At 33.1% G+C, this 17,126-nt stretch overlaps 1 protein-coding gene across 1 annotated transcript; it reads left to right on the top strand.

The window, feature by feature from the left end:
- The first annotated feature begins 16,090 nt into the window (after positions 1–16,090).
- On the top strand, positions 16,091–16,765 carry LOC132914121 (uncharacterized). The gene is made up of 2 exons (XM_060972958.1): positions 16,091–16,301; positions 16,526–16,765. Exons 1-2 carry the CDS (start codon positions 16,187–16,189, stop codon positions 16,735–16,737), a joined length of 327 nt encoding a protein of 108 aa, XP_060828941.1. The 5' UTR covers positions 16,091–16,186; the 3' UTR covers positions 16,738–16,765.
- Positions 16,766–17,126: the final 361 nt, after the last annotated feature.

The raw sequence follows: 17,126 nt of genomic DNA, 5'->3' as shown, positions 1-17,126 counted from the left end.
GTAACCTTAGGTGCTAACCACTGCGCTGCCGTCGTCCGACACTAGTTAGCGTCGAGTGGTGTAAAAAAAATATTTTTTGAATTGTGCTACTTCTAATATAAAGATATTATGTATTTATTGAAAATGACAACTTCAAATAACGTAAAAAATAAGATATGTAATAGAAGGAAAGAATGAACAAGCGCAAGTGAGCAAATGAAATAGAACCGTTTATATTAGGTTGTCCGAAAAGTGTCATTCTTTCGCAAACGTGTTTTTTACAACAGTGCACCTTTATACAAACGTGAAACTAAGTCTGTGAAATATTGTGGTGTTTATCTCAACAGAACAAAATGGATCGTACGTAATTCGACAAAATAATGTAAAACAAAAAACGTTGTGCTTCTATTATTTCCTTATTAAACGAAAGGAACTTTTCGAACAACCTATAGTTAGACAATTTCTGTTTTCCTATGTACCTACATTACTATGTAAAAAATCTTGGGCCATTTTCAATAATAACAATTTTGAACTCATCCTCCATAGCAACAATCATATTTTTAAAAAAAATGCTTTAATGACGTTACGTAGGAAGGAATTTTTTGATATTCCTCTTATAGCGTTACTTATTTGTTCATTAGAAAGAAGAGAATACCTAATGAACATATTGATTGGAGCACGATTAATGTATGCAGTGGAAGTGTGGACAAAATAGCAAAAATTTAAAATAATTTCATGAAAAGTAGCATGGGATTAGAAACTGTATATTTAACAGGTAAAAGCAGGAAGATAGAATATCGAAATACAGAGAAAGATTATGGCTAACAAATACGTATTGAAGATGAATGACTCGAGGAAGCAAAGTGACTAAGGTTATGCCTACTATAGCGGTGTTTCTTAGTAAGAGGACTAAGAAACAGGATACCGTTGCATTGGAAGAAGATGACGACGAAAACGTTCGCGGGAGCGAGAGACGGAAAGAATAGTGTCCAAAATCTCGAATTAAAAATTTCTTAAAAGTTACCAATAAATTGAAACATCAAGTATCTTTATATTCATTTAGTAAGTGATTTAAATTTTTGCATGGTACTGTAATTTCCAAGGCACCCATTATTTTGGAAAGTGTTATTACATAAAAATTCGCCGAATCTAAAAAAGTTCGTAAATTGTGTACACAACAATACCGATAGATATTTTACGGTGGAGAAAGAAATTGGATGTTTTCATGGAACAATGAAATGTGTATCAGGCGGATATTTGTCGGAAACACTTTAATAGATTTCTCCGTAGTTGATTCCGGAAGTGATTCAGGCCGAAGATTTTTCATTTCCGTACTGCCATATCGTCCATATCTACTGACTTTTATCTTTTCATATAGTACATTCAGGTAAAAAAGTAGAACATCAGTTCCATCTAGAATTTTGAATTTAAGTTGCCAATTCTGTCATATTTTATCATTTTCTTATCTTGTTCCTTTCAACTTTTCATAATTACCAGTAACTTGTCATAATCGACCTTTTAATTACATCGAAGGCATATAAAATATTGAGACGAAAAGAAATTGAAAATTTGTAGAAACAATTTTTATTTAGTAAACGTTATAATTATTTAATGAAGTATTTATAGACATTTCAGTTCACGTATCATATTTTTTCCAAAAATTCTGTTAGATATCTTTTTGTTATATAAAATTTTACTCCATTTTGAAGCGTCGTACATAGTGATTATTATTTTCAAATTCTTATTTACATGCTTCTAATTCACAAATTTGTTGAAGATAATGCAATAAACACAGCTCTAATCTTAATCTTTACGAAATATGTGTGTATGAGATTACTTAGCAAATAGTACTTGATAAGTATCTAACTTAGCAAAAATTAACATTAAAAATATAAGTATATATTTTTAAAAAAGTAATTACTTATATGAGCGCACAATTCACTGATTTTGATGATCTTGAAATATGTTGTTAAAATCACCATTCCGAATACCTTTTCGCTATGTACGTTACCACTACTCGGTCTTAGTTTCCGAGATATTTACAAAAACTTCAATAGAATTTAAGTTATGATTACGCTTTATTCTGGAATAAGTGGCAGCATTTTTATATAGTCTAACCTAAACTTAGCTGATTGATTGCCATTTTTAATATTGTATAAATAAAGGGAAAAATAATGCATTATGATTTGGGCCACACTAATATTTGGTCTTCATAAATATTTAGTGGCTAGCAATGTTAGCTTAAAATAATTTCTTATAAATTTACCGATGTATCGAATGTTGCACTTGATTTTGATCTTTAATTGATCAAAATAATGTGTACAAAATGCATACGTATCTCCCACACGCAATCTAGTAATTATCACGTACGGTCTTAGATTTTGAGTTATACGCAAAAGTATGTTTAGTAGTAGGTAGTATATTGTAGGCTGCAGTTAATTGAGATTTAAAAGTTAAAGGTAACATGTTTGTTGTATCTTGTTAAGCGTAAGTAGCTTAATTGGGAAAGCCCTAATCATACAAGCGGAGTATTTTAGAGTTCGAATCTCGGTCCAGCATACCGAGATTGGTCGAATATTATTTCTCTCCTTACAGTATTTAATTAATAATAAGTAAGTAGTAATCGAATTTATTCTGTACTTATAAAATCGAAAGAAATAAGAATTAAGTCATACTGATATATCACCGTTAGTAGGATATTGATCTAACCCAATCTATAGCTGATTTATCTTTTTTTATCTGTATTAAAAGCAATTAGCAATGATTTAAGTTTAACTTATACGTCAGAATAAAGTATAAAGGAAACTAAATTTAGTCGATGATTGTATGTGAATACCTAACTAAGACGAAGGCATGTATAGACAAAAATTATTCAATATGATGACCTTGACAACACGTTTCAAGTTCATCAAAATCGGTGAGGTGTGCCCTGATGTAAATAATTAGCTTTGTAAATTTACCAAAATAATCACTTTTAGAATTAATTTATGAAACTAAATCATGTCCACGGTATATGTAATTTGATATTTGTTCCTATTCTTATACCTATATCTGTATCGTAAACCTAAAATCTAGAAACGAATAAGACACATTGAGAAACTTTCTTAGGAAACTCATCAACAAAACGAACTAAACTGCCAAGAACTATCGTATCTTCGAATCTCTTCATACTGTCGATCTATTCTACTTCGATTAAATCGTTATCGAGTCTGGCAAAGTATAATGTTGATAAATTACGCGAAAAATCCGATTCATCGTCGAATTGTTCGAAGAGTTGTTCTAATTGGTCGTTAAACACTTACTTTTTAACTCTATAACTGCAATTATAAGTTACATTCTTGCACACCTCATTGCTTATGGACATTAAAATTGCAGGTGGAGCTGGCACAATAAGCATATCATGCTCGAAGAGACTGCCTTCCTTATGAGTCTTTCAGTAAACTTTACTTACAGTTTGTTCGAGTTAGAAATAATGGACTAGTTTTCATAGTGAAACAATCGAGGACTTTGAATCAGAAGAAATACCTTGGAAAATACCTTCCTTCTTTATCTTCGCATAGAAAAAAGAAAATGTTAATTGCGATGGCGCGAGAAGCATCGAGAATATTGCATTTCATCGTGATGCAAAATTTATATGCGGCCTGTACGGCGTTTTATATGTTTAAGCTAAATATCTTTTTGTATCGAATAACTATGGAAGTCTTGACATCGTCTATAACACAAAAGAAAAGTGCTGCTTTTTTTACCAAACTTGTACAAATGAATCAAGTTTCTTGCAGTTATGTATCTAGAATTCAAATAATTTGAATTCGAGTTTTTGTTCATGCAATATAAGTTACTTGACTTCACGTTTGTGTTCATACAAGTTAATCGTTTGATTTCGAATTTGTATTTATACAAGCGAAATCATTTAACTTCAACTTTGTGTTCATATAATGCAAGTTACTCAACTTCAAAATAATATTCATACAAGTTAAGTTATTTGATTTTAAGTTTGTGTAAGTTAAGTTACTCGATTTCAAGTTTAACGCTTATGGTATGAGTATATATAAACATATTCTTATCTTAATTAAAGTCGACTTCTATTTTATTGATAGCACCTAAAAACATAACATCTAAATGTGTTGAGTGTTATAAATTAGAGTATAACAAACCGAGCCGGATAATAGAATAGAAAGATACCTTTTATACTGATCAATTTCCAATCTAAGTACTAGAGAATACAAAGATTAATCAATTGATATAAAAAATGTATGATTCTATTTGAAAAAGTACTGGTGACTTATACATATTCAAAATGTCACTTTCTGACTAGACACCTACACTAAATCATATATTATTTAAAATCGTTTAATTTTTCCTCATGAAATTCTTTTCTGTCTTCTATCGTTTCAGGGTTGTAGCTTGTCCCAGGACAACCTGTATTTCATGTTTATTTTGCTAAACATTCTGAATATTTGTCTTCAAATTTGATAATGTAGAGTTGACAAATGTTCAGATTGATTGATTCACCTAATTTAGAGAATACGTAGATGTTCTTTAATGGTACAGTAATAAATTAAATAAATGATGCAATTGCTATATCTATATCTATACGATATACAATATACGATCGTTTTGGTATTTAATAATAAAACAATAATTGTAATTATAATAATACTAATTTGAACAACAACCGTATATGACACTTGTTTTTCTTTTATTCATAGAATGGTATTTGTAATCAATTCCCCAAGGAAAGTATATGACATATAATAGCTATAAAAGTCAAACATCTCCACATGATCCCAATTGGATAGCCTGTATTGTACTTATGTTACAACAAAATAAAAGTTCTAAAGATACGAAAGGATTTTGTTTTGTGAACAGAACGAATATACAAAACAGTCAAAACAACGTAGAAATTTAAAACATGTGTCGTGATAAACCGCTGCGGAAGGGAATTGCACATAAACGCGAAGGAGTTCGCGTGGAAATTATGAGGTCGGCTCTTAAACACGACATCGCGGGCTTTTCGTGCTTTCCACTGAAGTAATTCCGCTGGCGACGACAGTCGCTCGACATTACTCCTATATACTCGTGTAAGGACCGATAACGAGTATCGAGACGTTCATGGCGGTGCCCACGGCCGGAAACGGATTCAATTTTCCTCGAGCAACCGGCGCGAACTAATCGGAACGTGTCCTCATGACCCACCAAATTTCAACGTAAACGACGAAATAAATCTCTTGTGACTTCTACTGAAATTTCCAACACTTCTAAAGTCTGAACTCACTTGAGACCTATATAGACATGTATTATATATAAACCTCTACTTCCTCCGTGTGAAGATGTATAAATCTCTCGATACGATGACCACATTTCTACCTCTAATTATCTATTATCGACCTGTAGATGTTTCTATAAATACAGTTACTCACATTAATATTCAGTCACAATGCTACGTTTGTTGCTTTATATAAGACAGGTTGATATGTGTAGTATACATGTATGTATATCGTGTTACTTGTTTTACGAAAACACGAATCATTTATTGCGTCTTGAAAATAATTTCGTAAACAATTTCTTCCCAACAACAACATTTAATTATACGATAGCTGCAAAAATAACTTCGTTACAGTTTCCTGATTATGTCAGTCAAATAAAAATATACAAAAGATATAAATAATATTATTAAGAATAATTAACTAAAGTAAGTATTTCTTTATGTAATGAAAAAAATATAAATAACTGAACGTAAATAAAATAATTTATTAACTTTTTATGTGTATAGTTAACAGAGCTATTTGAAATCTCATTAGCATTTAAACGAAACACAACCATCATGATTGTATTGGTAAAATTTGAAATGAATCTATAACTGTATTTATACAGTAGGTACAAGATATTTATTGAAAGCATACACTTTGCAAAGGTTATTCAAGCATTTGAACAGTCAATATTCACTATATTAATCAGCCACAACATGTAATGAGTTCATCTTTAGCACTAATTGTATACTTAAGACTATTATTTATACTGTATACTAATTTTTCACTGACTGTATATTACCAATAAGTATCTTGTAACTTTCATATACATCCGGTTCATATACATGGTTTCGAATTTTACTACTATCGTCACGATAATGCCTCACTACGGTCTTAACAAAACTTCAAAAGATTTCATATAATGCACATAATATCGCTAACTCATACAAAGGTCCTGTGGTATACATCCGAAAATACTTTTGTGAGTTGCTATGCAAGGCTTTTCAGCATAAGTCAATGAAATCAATATCTCTAAATCCACGATAATCTGAAGGTCATAGCATTGCAAGTCGTTGAACTTGTCTTGGCATCAGCTATAGTGCTATGAAATCTAAAATATATCATGTCGTTTAAAAAAGTCACGACTACCTCCATTTTATATAAAAAGAAGCATTTTTGACGATTTTAAGTATTGCAATTTGTATCTGATTCAAAACAGATCAACTTTTGTTTCAAATATCTCTTGCTATATTATCAGAACTGCTTGAAAAAATGTACACACCATTTCGTTGAACACCTTCTACGTTAAAAGTTATATTAAATTGTTTATATTATTTATATTAGAATAGAATAATTTCTGCACATCGACTTTTAATTTTGGAAGCTATATCATCCACATTATCTATTAATTATATCATTCATTCTTGTACTTGATACTTTTAATTGGAGTATTCCCACAATCCGATATCTCGTATCAGATTACTCGTTAAATAATAATCGATTCCGGTGCGAATTGACTGAATGAATTAATTGGCCGAGCTGGGCAAATGAACACATCGACAACCAATTGTTGATAATAGGGAACATAATTAGAGCGTTTGACAATAAAATTTATTTTCATCGAAAACGAATTGATTCGTTAATTGACGTTGATTAACTTGCATGTAGATTGCCTTGTAGTAAAATGTTCGTTCAATTTTATTAAATACGCCAAACTTTCCGGAAATTATTTCGATGCACAATAAGTGAAATATCGGGATATATCAAAATTTCGTGGAGATATCATGGAATTTTGTCATGACTATGCTGAATTCGTCTAAGCGAAACCAAGAATCCATAAGCTGGATGAAATTTTCGAAAATTCTGAGAAATTTCGAGCAAACTCCTGCATGAGTAGATTGGAAGTGGCATTAAATACCTCAGCAACGTTTCCATTCGAAATTATGAAGCAGACTGCGCGTAAATGTTTGTTCCAGCTAAATACTTCAAACTTTGGAAATTCCTTTCATTGATAAGGTGATTCGTAGATCTCGCTTATTCATAAGGAAATTTTAAAACTCGCTCATCACATTATTAATGAATTTCTATTTGTGACATCGAAATTCCGAATATTGTAGTATAATGTATAATTATTTACGAAAATTAAATTTTGATATAGTAAATACATATGTACAGAATGCCCATAAATAACTACCATTAGAAACATGTAATTGCTAAACGGTTGATATCAATGCAATGGAGTGCATTAGGTTTTTTACTTTCTTCGTATAGAATATGATAATTTAAAAGAAAATTTTGTTCACCAAAGTTTTCAAGGTGTTTGAATAATATGAATGTCAAAATAGTAAAGGAATCTGAAATATAGTATATGTCTATTTTAATACAGCTAACGAAATATTATTTAAAATATAAATTTTGGAACAATAAATAGAATCTTGAATGAATTAAATAGAAGCGAATATATTTAAGAAATAAATTTTCCAACCACTTATAATTATAATTTTTCTTGTTTATAGTACAAAAAATTAAAAATTTATTACGATTTTTACTTATTTTATAATATAGGTAATAATATATATTATTTTATTGCAATCTATCGAATTATTTAATATTTATTTCCTGATTGATTCGATATTATCTAACATTTCTACTAAGTCTACTCTAGAATATTAGTTCACTGTAGAGTTTGAAGCCTGTATCGTCATTTGCCAAATCTGAAATATTGTCACTCAACCATATGCAATCACTCAAAATTAATGCTTAAGGCAACCCACAACCAAGTTCTATCCTTAGGGGAAAGTTTTGTATTTCATAACCCACATTTTCAAAGTTCTCAAAAATTTCAATCGAACTTTGACTATTCCGTCAATGATACTACATAAATTACATAAATACTGAATGTATCCATATTAATAGACACATATGTATGTATAAGTAAATAAAATAGAATAATTTAATTTATACTACTTTATACTAAGTAACCAAATAATCTGATAAGCTATATGTTTGTGGTAATGAGAAAAAATGGATATTAGTAACTCTAAGAATTAAAAATGTTGATTATCTAGGCAGATTACATTTAAATATCCAGAGAGGTTTATATTTTTTCAATTTACAACAAAAATATAATTCTCTTAAAATATATTTCTATTTTGAAATTCCTGTAACTCTTTTGAAATATCTCTTGCAAAATTTACCTCACTCAATATCCATAAGAAACAAAACCCATTAACGCAATAAAAGTAACAAAAATCATTGTCTTTAAAAAAATCCTCATTCCTTAATGCCAATGACAAACGACGTTTGCTTATAATAGAATTTCGATAATGGCGGAATGTATATGTACACACACATATATATATACGTATATACATACATATATTCTTCGCGTTTTCTCTCTGACATAATGGTTCACGAGCTTTCAGCGTTAAATTATCCCCCCTTCCACTCTACTCTCTCTCCTAGCGACGTTTCCATTCAGATCCTTCGGCTGCCTTCCGGTTTGCGTGGAGCCTCGAGCACGCCAAATAGAACGAATAACGAGTGAGGCTATTCGATCGCAAAATAAATGCCATAGTTTCCCGGACGCGAGAATCTTGCTGGCTGAGATAGAAAGGATGGAATTCCTAATGAGTTCGAATGCTCGACCACGCGAAAATAGGGAAATAAGTTTCAGCTTGCTCGAGACCGATATAGCTTAAGTATAGTAATTGGCTACTCGATTGTATTTCGTCTGGTTTTATAGAACGAAGATTTCGTTCTTAGATGTGAGTATGTTGGGATAATTGGAAAATTTAAAGAGATGTAAAGTGAGAAGAGTGGATGTGGAATTGGCTAATCATTTTCCTGTACTAAACTGAGCTGAAGAAGAGGTCATAAAATCATAAGCCAAGGTAAATTTGAAATTTCCAAAAATCTAACAACCGAGTCATCTTAAATCAAACAGCTATCTTCAATTTATTTCCACTATTATTACCCCTTTTCTTGGATTTTTCCTACAATCCTCACTTATACGTTCCTATTTCCTTCTCTCGCAAATTTTATTCTCTATTAAATCACCTATTTCAGCGTTTTATTCCTCCTTTTTATTCTCTCTAATTTCTATAATACTTATAATACTTATAATTACTTGTACAGGGTGCGCCGTTAGAATTCGGACAGAATTCAATTTGTAGTTCCCACCATATTAGAATTCAGATGTTTGTGCTGATTGACTCTGAAGTTAGTTAAATATGTCAATAAGTCTTCTATAACCTCAAAATGACAGAACTCGTTAAGCAAAACCCGGAATACGATAGAAGAGCGGCAATTATAGAAAGTCTTCGCGCCGGGAGAACGCCGGTCGAAATTATAAAATTCTTTAGCTACCCAAGATCGACGGTAATTTAATTTTGTTGTGGGCAAAACCAAATTTCCAGCAAGTGTTCACGTTTTGAGCGTTGTCTCAAGTGAGGGCGACGTCATGCCTCCGCACTTCTTCCAAAAAGGCGAAAGAATCACAAAGGAGGTTTATTTGGAGGTCCTGAAGACAGTAATAAAGCCGTGGATGGAAATTACGGCTTCTGGAAGGCCGTATTTATTTCAACAAGATGGCGCACCTGCTCACACAAGTCATCTTGTTCAAAATTGGCTCTCTGACAATGTGGACATGTTTTGGTCGAAAGATTTCTGGCCTCCTAACAGTCCCGACCTAAACCCATTGGACTATTACGTGTGGGGCGTTATCGAGAGACAAACTAATAAATGCAGGCACCCCAACGTCAACTCCCTACGAGCTGCTATCGAGTCAGAATTCGCGACAATTAAACGCGACCAGTTGAAGTCAGCGTGCTCGCGCTTTAGAGCAAGAATAGAGCAGGTCATAGAGGCAGAGGGTGGTTACATAGAATAAAAGTTCTCAGCAAGGACCCTTTAAATGAGATATAACAACATTTTCATGTGTTTTTGTGTATTGACTTAAATAAACAACTTTCTGCACAAAACTTCTTTTGTCCGGATTCTAACGGCGCACCCTGTATAATCCGACGGTCTGATAAAAAATATTATTTATCAAAATTAAACGAACTTGTCAAAAATCGTTTTCCCTGATTAAAAATTTAGTGTAATCTTTACTCCTTAAAATGATGCCATATGATTTAATTGATATCATATCCTTTATTCAATATTAAGTGACATACTAACTCTGCGATATTATATAAAGTCGTTTTTGCAAATAATATATTTAAAGAGTCATTCTGAAATCTAATAACATTATTTTATCCAATAAGTAGATAAAACATTTTATATTCTTTTCAAGAATTCCTGCGATATATAACATATCTCCATATATACAACATATACAAGTTGAATTTTATAATATGAGACACTTTTACTCTATATTGTATATATGTTGTATATAATAATACCTATATATATAAAATAATGTGTATCATCTATAATACCTAATAAACCGATTAATTCGCCGTGCAAAATAAATGTTAACAAAAAATATTGAGTGCAATAACTGATTTCGTTATATCGTCTAGATTTGATTTGAAACAAATTAATTTTTCCACTTCTATATGATAAATACAGCCCTTTGGAATGAATTAAGTTTATAAATTCACATATTCAGAGAAAATATGGCGTAATTCACCTTTATACAAATACAACTCTTTCTTTACGAAGGAAGAGTATGTAATATAATCTTAATCACACATCCAAGTCGCCAAAACTCACAATTTAAATTAAATAAAACACTAAAATATCTCTAGAAACTGCCAAGGGACATACGTAAGGCAATATTTCAGTTGGGAAAGTAAAATAACGGGGAAAAGTCGATACGAAAAGAGGTTTCGTTTGATTTGTACGAAAGTCGTTATCTTCGCACCTACTTAAGCTGAATTTGGATTGGCCAAGGTATTAAAACGCGTTCAACGACCATATTTTACGCGGCTCAGACGATTCGGCTAATCTAAGGAATTTATTTCGCCCCGCAGCGAACAATGCCGAAATAACTTCTTCGTCTCGGTCCCTTTCGAAACTGGTTCGCACTCTTTATTACGCTTTGTTACGCAAATGGGATCTGTATCTCGCTCTACGGAAAAGAGAACGAAGATGATATTTCTTTTAAATCAAAGGAATTATGCATGGAACGAATCGAGAGGTTCTTAAAAACAACTTGGTAGTTCCTTACTAGTATTCTTTTGTAACAGGATATAGCGATGTTTGTATTGTCAATAGTAGATGAGGAATTGAGCTTGTTTTTAGATTAGCATAATGGTTATTCCGTAATAATGTAATTCCGTAAAACATAAGATAGTCAATTACAGTTTGTCATATCGAATATTATAAATTTGAATTTAATGAATTTTAGTCTTGTCTTTGGTAAAAAAAAAACGCCTTTTAGATAAAAAGGAGGTATAATTCTTTCGAAGTTCATATTCTACATCTATCTGAATACTTTAAATGAAATTTCCATTCTTTGCATAAAAAGGAAGACTTTTTAAGTTATGGAGATTATTATTGGCTTTTTAATTATAGAAGAATGCTATTATCCAGGAATTTCTTAATACACGTAATTTATGAAGATTCTTCTTCTAATATTTCTCTATAATAATTTTATACACTATCATCGTGTTACTAAAAATTCTGTCCAACGAAATTTAATCTTGTTGTCGGAAGCTAAAATGCAAGGCGCTCTTCCTTTCCTCTCCAAAATTGTATACTTCGTAGAAAACCTTGAATACAATGAAAATCTGCGTGAATTCATGAAAAAATATGTCTTATTTACATTCCTATATGTACACTTCCGAACAGCAAGATAGCACGCGGCAAAAATGCGGAAAATTTTATTGAATAGTAAACAAAAGTGCAGTAACATCTAGTTTTTATTGTACCACTATATTGTTCAGAAGAGAAAACAAATATCTTTTCCTGTAAAATTAGAAATATGACAAGAATTCGGTTGGACAAGTGTAAAGTTTAATGTATGCAGCATATCGACTTATCAACAAACAAATACAAGCATATGTAGTGCGTATTGCAGGGGAGAATTTCGTATTTTGACAGGATAATGACGCGATCCAAACTGCACAGTCGGTGAAGAAGTATCTTTTTGAGAAAAAGATCGATGTTTTACAATTGTCAGTAATGTCTCCCGATCTAAATATAATACAAGATTATTGGAATGAGCTCCCAAGAGCAGTTTATGAAAATAGACGGCAATTTCAAAGTGTAAATGTCTTAGAAAACTGCATTGTCAAAGAATAGCAAAGAATAAGATTAAAAAAATGATAGATCTAAATCATTACCAAAATGAATGACAGCAGTTATAAAAGATAAAGGAAGGTATATGAAATATTACATAATAATATTTTTGGTAAATATGAATAAATAAATTTTCATGCGGTATGTCATATCATTTTGTCCGACTAAATTCTTGCGATATCCCTAATTTTACAGGAAAAGATATTTATTTTCATTTGAGAATTATATAGTGATATATTAAAAACTAATTGTTAAGTTAATGAAATATATTTTTGCATTTTTATTTGTTATTCAATAAAATTTTCCAAATTTGTGCCATATGTTATCTTTTCGTCCTGAAGTATATACGATCATAATTGCAACATATATTTCCTTATTTTTACTTAATATTGTTTATCTTAGGCCCGAATACTTATGAACTAGGACGCATTATTTAAACAATACTTATGAATTATATGTTTAATCACAAATATACATGTACAATAAATTTTATTTCGGGGTTTTCGGTTCGGTTCGAGGCGAGAGTGGCACGCGGACGGAGAGCTCTGTGGAAAAAGTGAAGTGTGAAGGGAAAAAGGAAAAGGAAGCATAAAGAGGCATGAAGAAGGGAAAATAAAGAGTGAGCATACGAAGAGAAAGCAAAAGGAAAGCGAAAAACAAGACAAGAACGAGAGAGAGTTACAAATAAGAAAAACTAGAAAAGATGAGGGTAGGAGGCCAGAAGCGCGGCGAAACAAAGTAAGGTAGGGAAACGGCAGATGGCGACAAACAGGGGAAGACCAAGGAGCACTGGTAAGACGGAAAATAAGACAGTCTTCAAAAATACACTGGACAAGTACAACTCGACAGAAAAAGAGACACCAGCCAGGAAGAAAGGAATGGAGGCAATGATGGCAAAAATAGAGAAAATGGAAAGAGGATTCGAGGCAATGATCAAGGAAATAAATGATATTTTCAAAAAGCAGGTGGAGGAACTGAAGAGGGAAATGAAAGAGGAAAGGGAAATAAGGGAAAGAGAGAAAGCCAAAAAGAAAGGAGAGTGGGAAAAGGAAAGAAAGAATTATTGGGTAGAATCAGAAGAATTGAGGAGGATCAGGACAGAACAGAAATAGAGAAAAGAAGAAGAAACATAGTAATCAAAGGAGTAGACAGAAACGAAGGAAGCAATGAAGAGACAGTAAAGAAGTTTGAAAAAATGAGGATAGGGGCATAAAGGTGGGGGGACAAGAACACAATAATAGTGACGACGATGAAATCGATGGAGGAAAAAATAAGGATAATGAAGGAGAAATATAAATTGCAAAAGGGTGTATACATAGACGATGATCTGACAAGAAAAGAAAGGGAGATATAGCAATACATAAGAAGAGTAACCAGAGAAATAGAGGAAAAGAGCGAATATGTAAAGATTGGATACAAAAAACTAAAAATAGAAAAACAAATGGTATAGGTAGAACGAAAACGAAGAGAAGCTGGAGGAAGAAAGAAAAAGAGGGGAAGAAAAATGAAAAAAGGGGACTACAAAGGGGATGAAATTGTGCTTCTGGAATATAGCAGGGCTAATAAGTAAGGACAAGGAGGTGTGGGAATATTTCAAGACATTCGACGTGATCGGACTCTCGGAAACATGGATAGAGGAAGGCAAATAGGAAAAGTTAAAATATAGACTACCCAAAGAATACGACTGGAAATGCAGGGCAGACTGAGAGTAAGGAAAAAAGTAAGAGCAAAAGGGAGAATAACAACGGATATAAATAAAGAACTAAGAGAAATAGAATATAAAGAAATAAGTGATAATATAGTTGCAAGAAAAATAGTATACAATGACAAGACGTATCGAATAACGGTGGTTTATAATCAAGATACAAAAGGGACATGGAGAAAAATAGAGGAAAGAGTAGACGGAAGAGAACAGGACGTGATGATCATCGGCGGAGATTGGAACACAAGAACGGCAGAAGAGGCTGGGCTGATAAACGAGGACTTAGGGAAAGAAAAAAACAGATGATCAAATAACAAGACAATAAACATGGAAGGAAAAACACTGCTAAAGTATATGGAAGAGAGAAGCGACAGAAGAAATGATTGACATGAAAGTAGGAAAAAGAACAGAGTCAGAGCACATGCCGTTAGAAATAGAAATAGGGGAAGAGCGGAATTGCAAAAAAATGAGGAAAAGAAGGAAGAAGAGAAGGAGAACAGAGAATGGACAAATGAAAGTGTGGAGAAATACTTGAAAAAATGTAAAGACTGGACCTGCTATGGAAGAACAGTAGAGGAAATGTGGACAGAAATCAAAAAGAAGATAAACGAAGCAATGCCAAAAAAGAAAGTGAAGCTAAAGAAATGGGGCATGGGAGAGAAAGTGTGGTACGTTAAGGAGTGGAAGAGAGGAAAAGAGAGATGAGAAGGAAGGTGACAAAGTTTATGAAAGGAAAGTGCAGTAGGGAAGCTCTCATAGAAGAAAAAAAGGCATTCAAACAGTGATGCAAACAAAGAAAGGAAAGACACGAAGGAGAAGAAAGGGAAAAAATCAATCAATAAGATCAAAACAGAACACGAAGCGTGGAAAAATCACGTTATGGAGATTTTAGAAGGAACAGAGCATAAAGAGAGCAGAAAAACGGAGGAGCATCGAGCAGAAGATAAAATAATGGAGGAGAGTGAACATAATATAGAGAAGGAAGAGGTGATCTACTAACTACGAAATTTGAAGGAGAAGAAAGCAATGGGAGAAGACAGGTTGGAAAATGAAGTATGGAAGTATGCACCGAAGGAAGTGGGGGAAGCGTTATGGGATTTGTTAAGCAAAATATGGAATGGGGAGGGGATACCAGAAGATTGGAAAAAAGGAGTAATATGTCCGATATACAAGAACGGGGACAAGAGAGTAGCGAAAAGTTACAGAGAAGTAACATTAATGGATACAGCATACAAGATCTACGCAGGAATACTGGATGAACGGCTGAAAGCAGAGACAGAAACCATATTGGAAGAGAGTCAATAGAAAAGAAAGAGGAGTGATCGACGCGGTATTTGTGATAAACCACATCATAGACAAACAGTTGAGTAGAGAAAAAGGAAAACTATATGCCTGCTTTGCAAACTTAAAAGCGGCGTTCGACAAACTAAACAGAGAGAAATTGGAGGAGAAAGTGAGAAAAATGGGAATTAACGAAAAACTAATTCGAAGGATAAAAGAGCTATACACAGAAACAAAGAATGTGGTAAGAATCAAGGATAACAACACAAAAGAATTTTGGACAGGAGTCAGACAAGGATGCCCGTTGAGCTCGACGTTATTCAACATCTACGTGGCGGGGCTAGAAGAAGAATTAAGGAAAGGACAAGTCGGGGCATAGTGGAAGGAGAAAGGAAGGTATGGTCAGTGACATATGCAGACGATATTGTGCTGATGGCGGATAGAGAAGAGGAGCTAAAGGAAATGCTAAAAAGATTCGAAAAATTTTTAAAGAAAATCGAATTGGAACTGAGCACGGAAAGGCCAAGATAGTAGTTTATGAAAAAAGAAGGAACAAGAGGAGACAAAGAGAATCGAAATAAGAGATAAGATACTTAGGGTACATACTACAGAAAAACGGCAGTAAGATGTGAAACACATACAAGAGAGGAAAAAGAGAGCAACAATAGCAATGAAGAAAACATGAAGTGTGGGAGAAAAAATGTTCAAATAGCACTACAAGAGGAGAATGATGTTTGGAGCACTGGTAGAGAGCGTGGCGCTGATTGGAGCAGAGGTATGGGGCTGGAACATGGAAGAAAGGTTGGATAGAATACAAAGAAGATATATGAAATGGATCTTAGGTTTGTTATTAAATAGGTTTTGGAGTTTGGTATTTATTTGATTCACTCAGATTTAGTTTTTACGTTCTGTATTTCACCACCAAGTACAAACATGTGAACACACCGGATACACTTAGATAATTAACACGTGACCGACGCCTAAGATAAAGGAACGTCGTTAGAAGTCGTACCAACTTAGCATATAGGAACTAGTGATCATACCAACCTAATATTTCCTCAACAAGATTTAGATATGACAACACCGAATTATATATTGATAGAAGAATGCAAGCTAACAGAAGTCAAAGAAAAAGCATCAAGAAGAGCAGCAAGATATGAAGAGAAAGCCATAGAGTCAAAAAAGGAACTAGTAAAGGAGTGCATAAAGGAAAGAGAGAGAGAAACTGGGGAAATAGCCAAGAAGGAAAAAGAGCAAGAAAGAGAAAGAAGGGACTAGAAGAGGTAAGAAATGGAGGGACACAGATGGAAGCGAGTTCCCTTTCGACTGCCGAAGAGTGCAGACGTGCCTGGTGCCCGGAGAGGTCTCTCCGTCGAAATCGGACGTGGAAAAAAGTGCCCCCGAAAATGCGAAAAGCGGGGAAAACAAAGCAATGCAACGAGTGCCACCGCTCAGGATATCAAACAACGGTGAAACATACGCCATATACAAAACCATGGAAATCCATGAATGCACAGAAACCGAAATGGATATGACTCAGATGAGTGACGAGAGAAACACCACCAACAACGATCTAACACAACAAGACGAAAGCTGGAAGGTCGTAACTCCCAGCAAAAGAAGAAAAATTACAACAAACGCAAATACTAGGAGGGCTGCAGAAACAG

The sequence above is a fragment of the Bombus pascuorum genome, chromosome 14 (genome assembly GCF_905332965.1).
Source record: "Bombus pascuorum chromosome 14, iyBomPasc1.1, whole genome shotgun sequence".
NCBI lineage: Eukaryota > Metazoa > Arthropoda > Insecta > Hymenoptera > Apidae > Bombus > Bombus pascuorum.
This window is presented reverse-complemented; position numbering and strand designations above follow the sequence as displayed.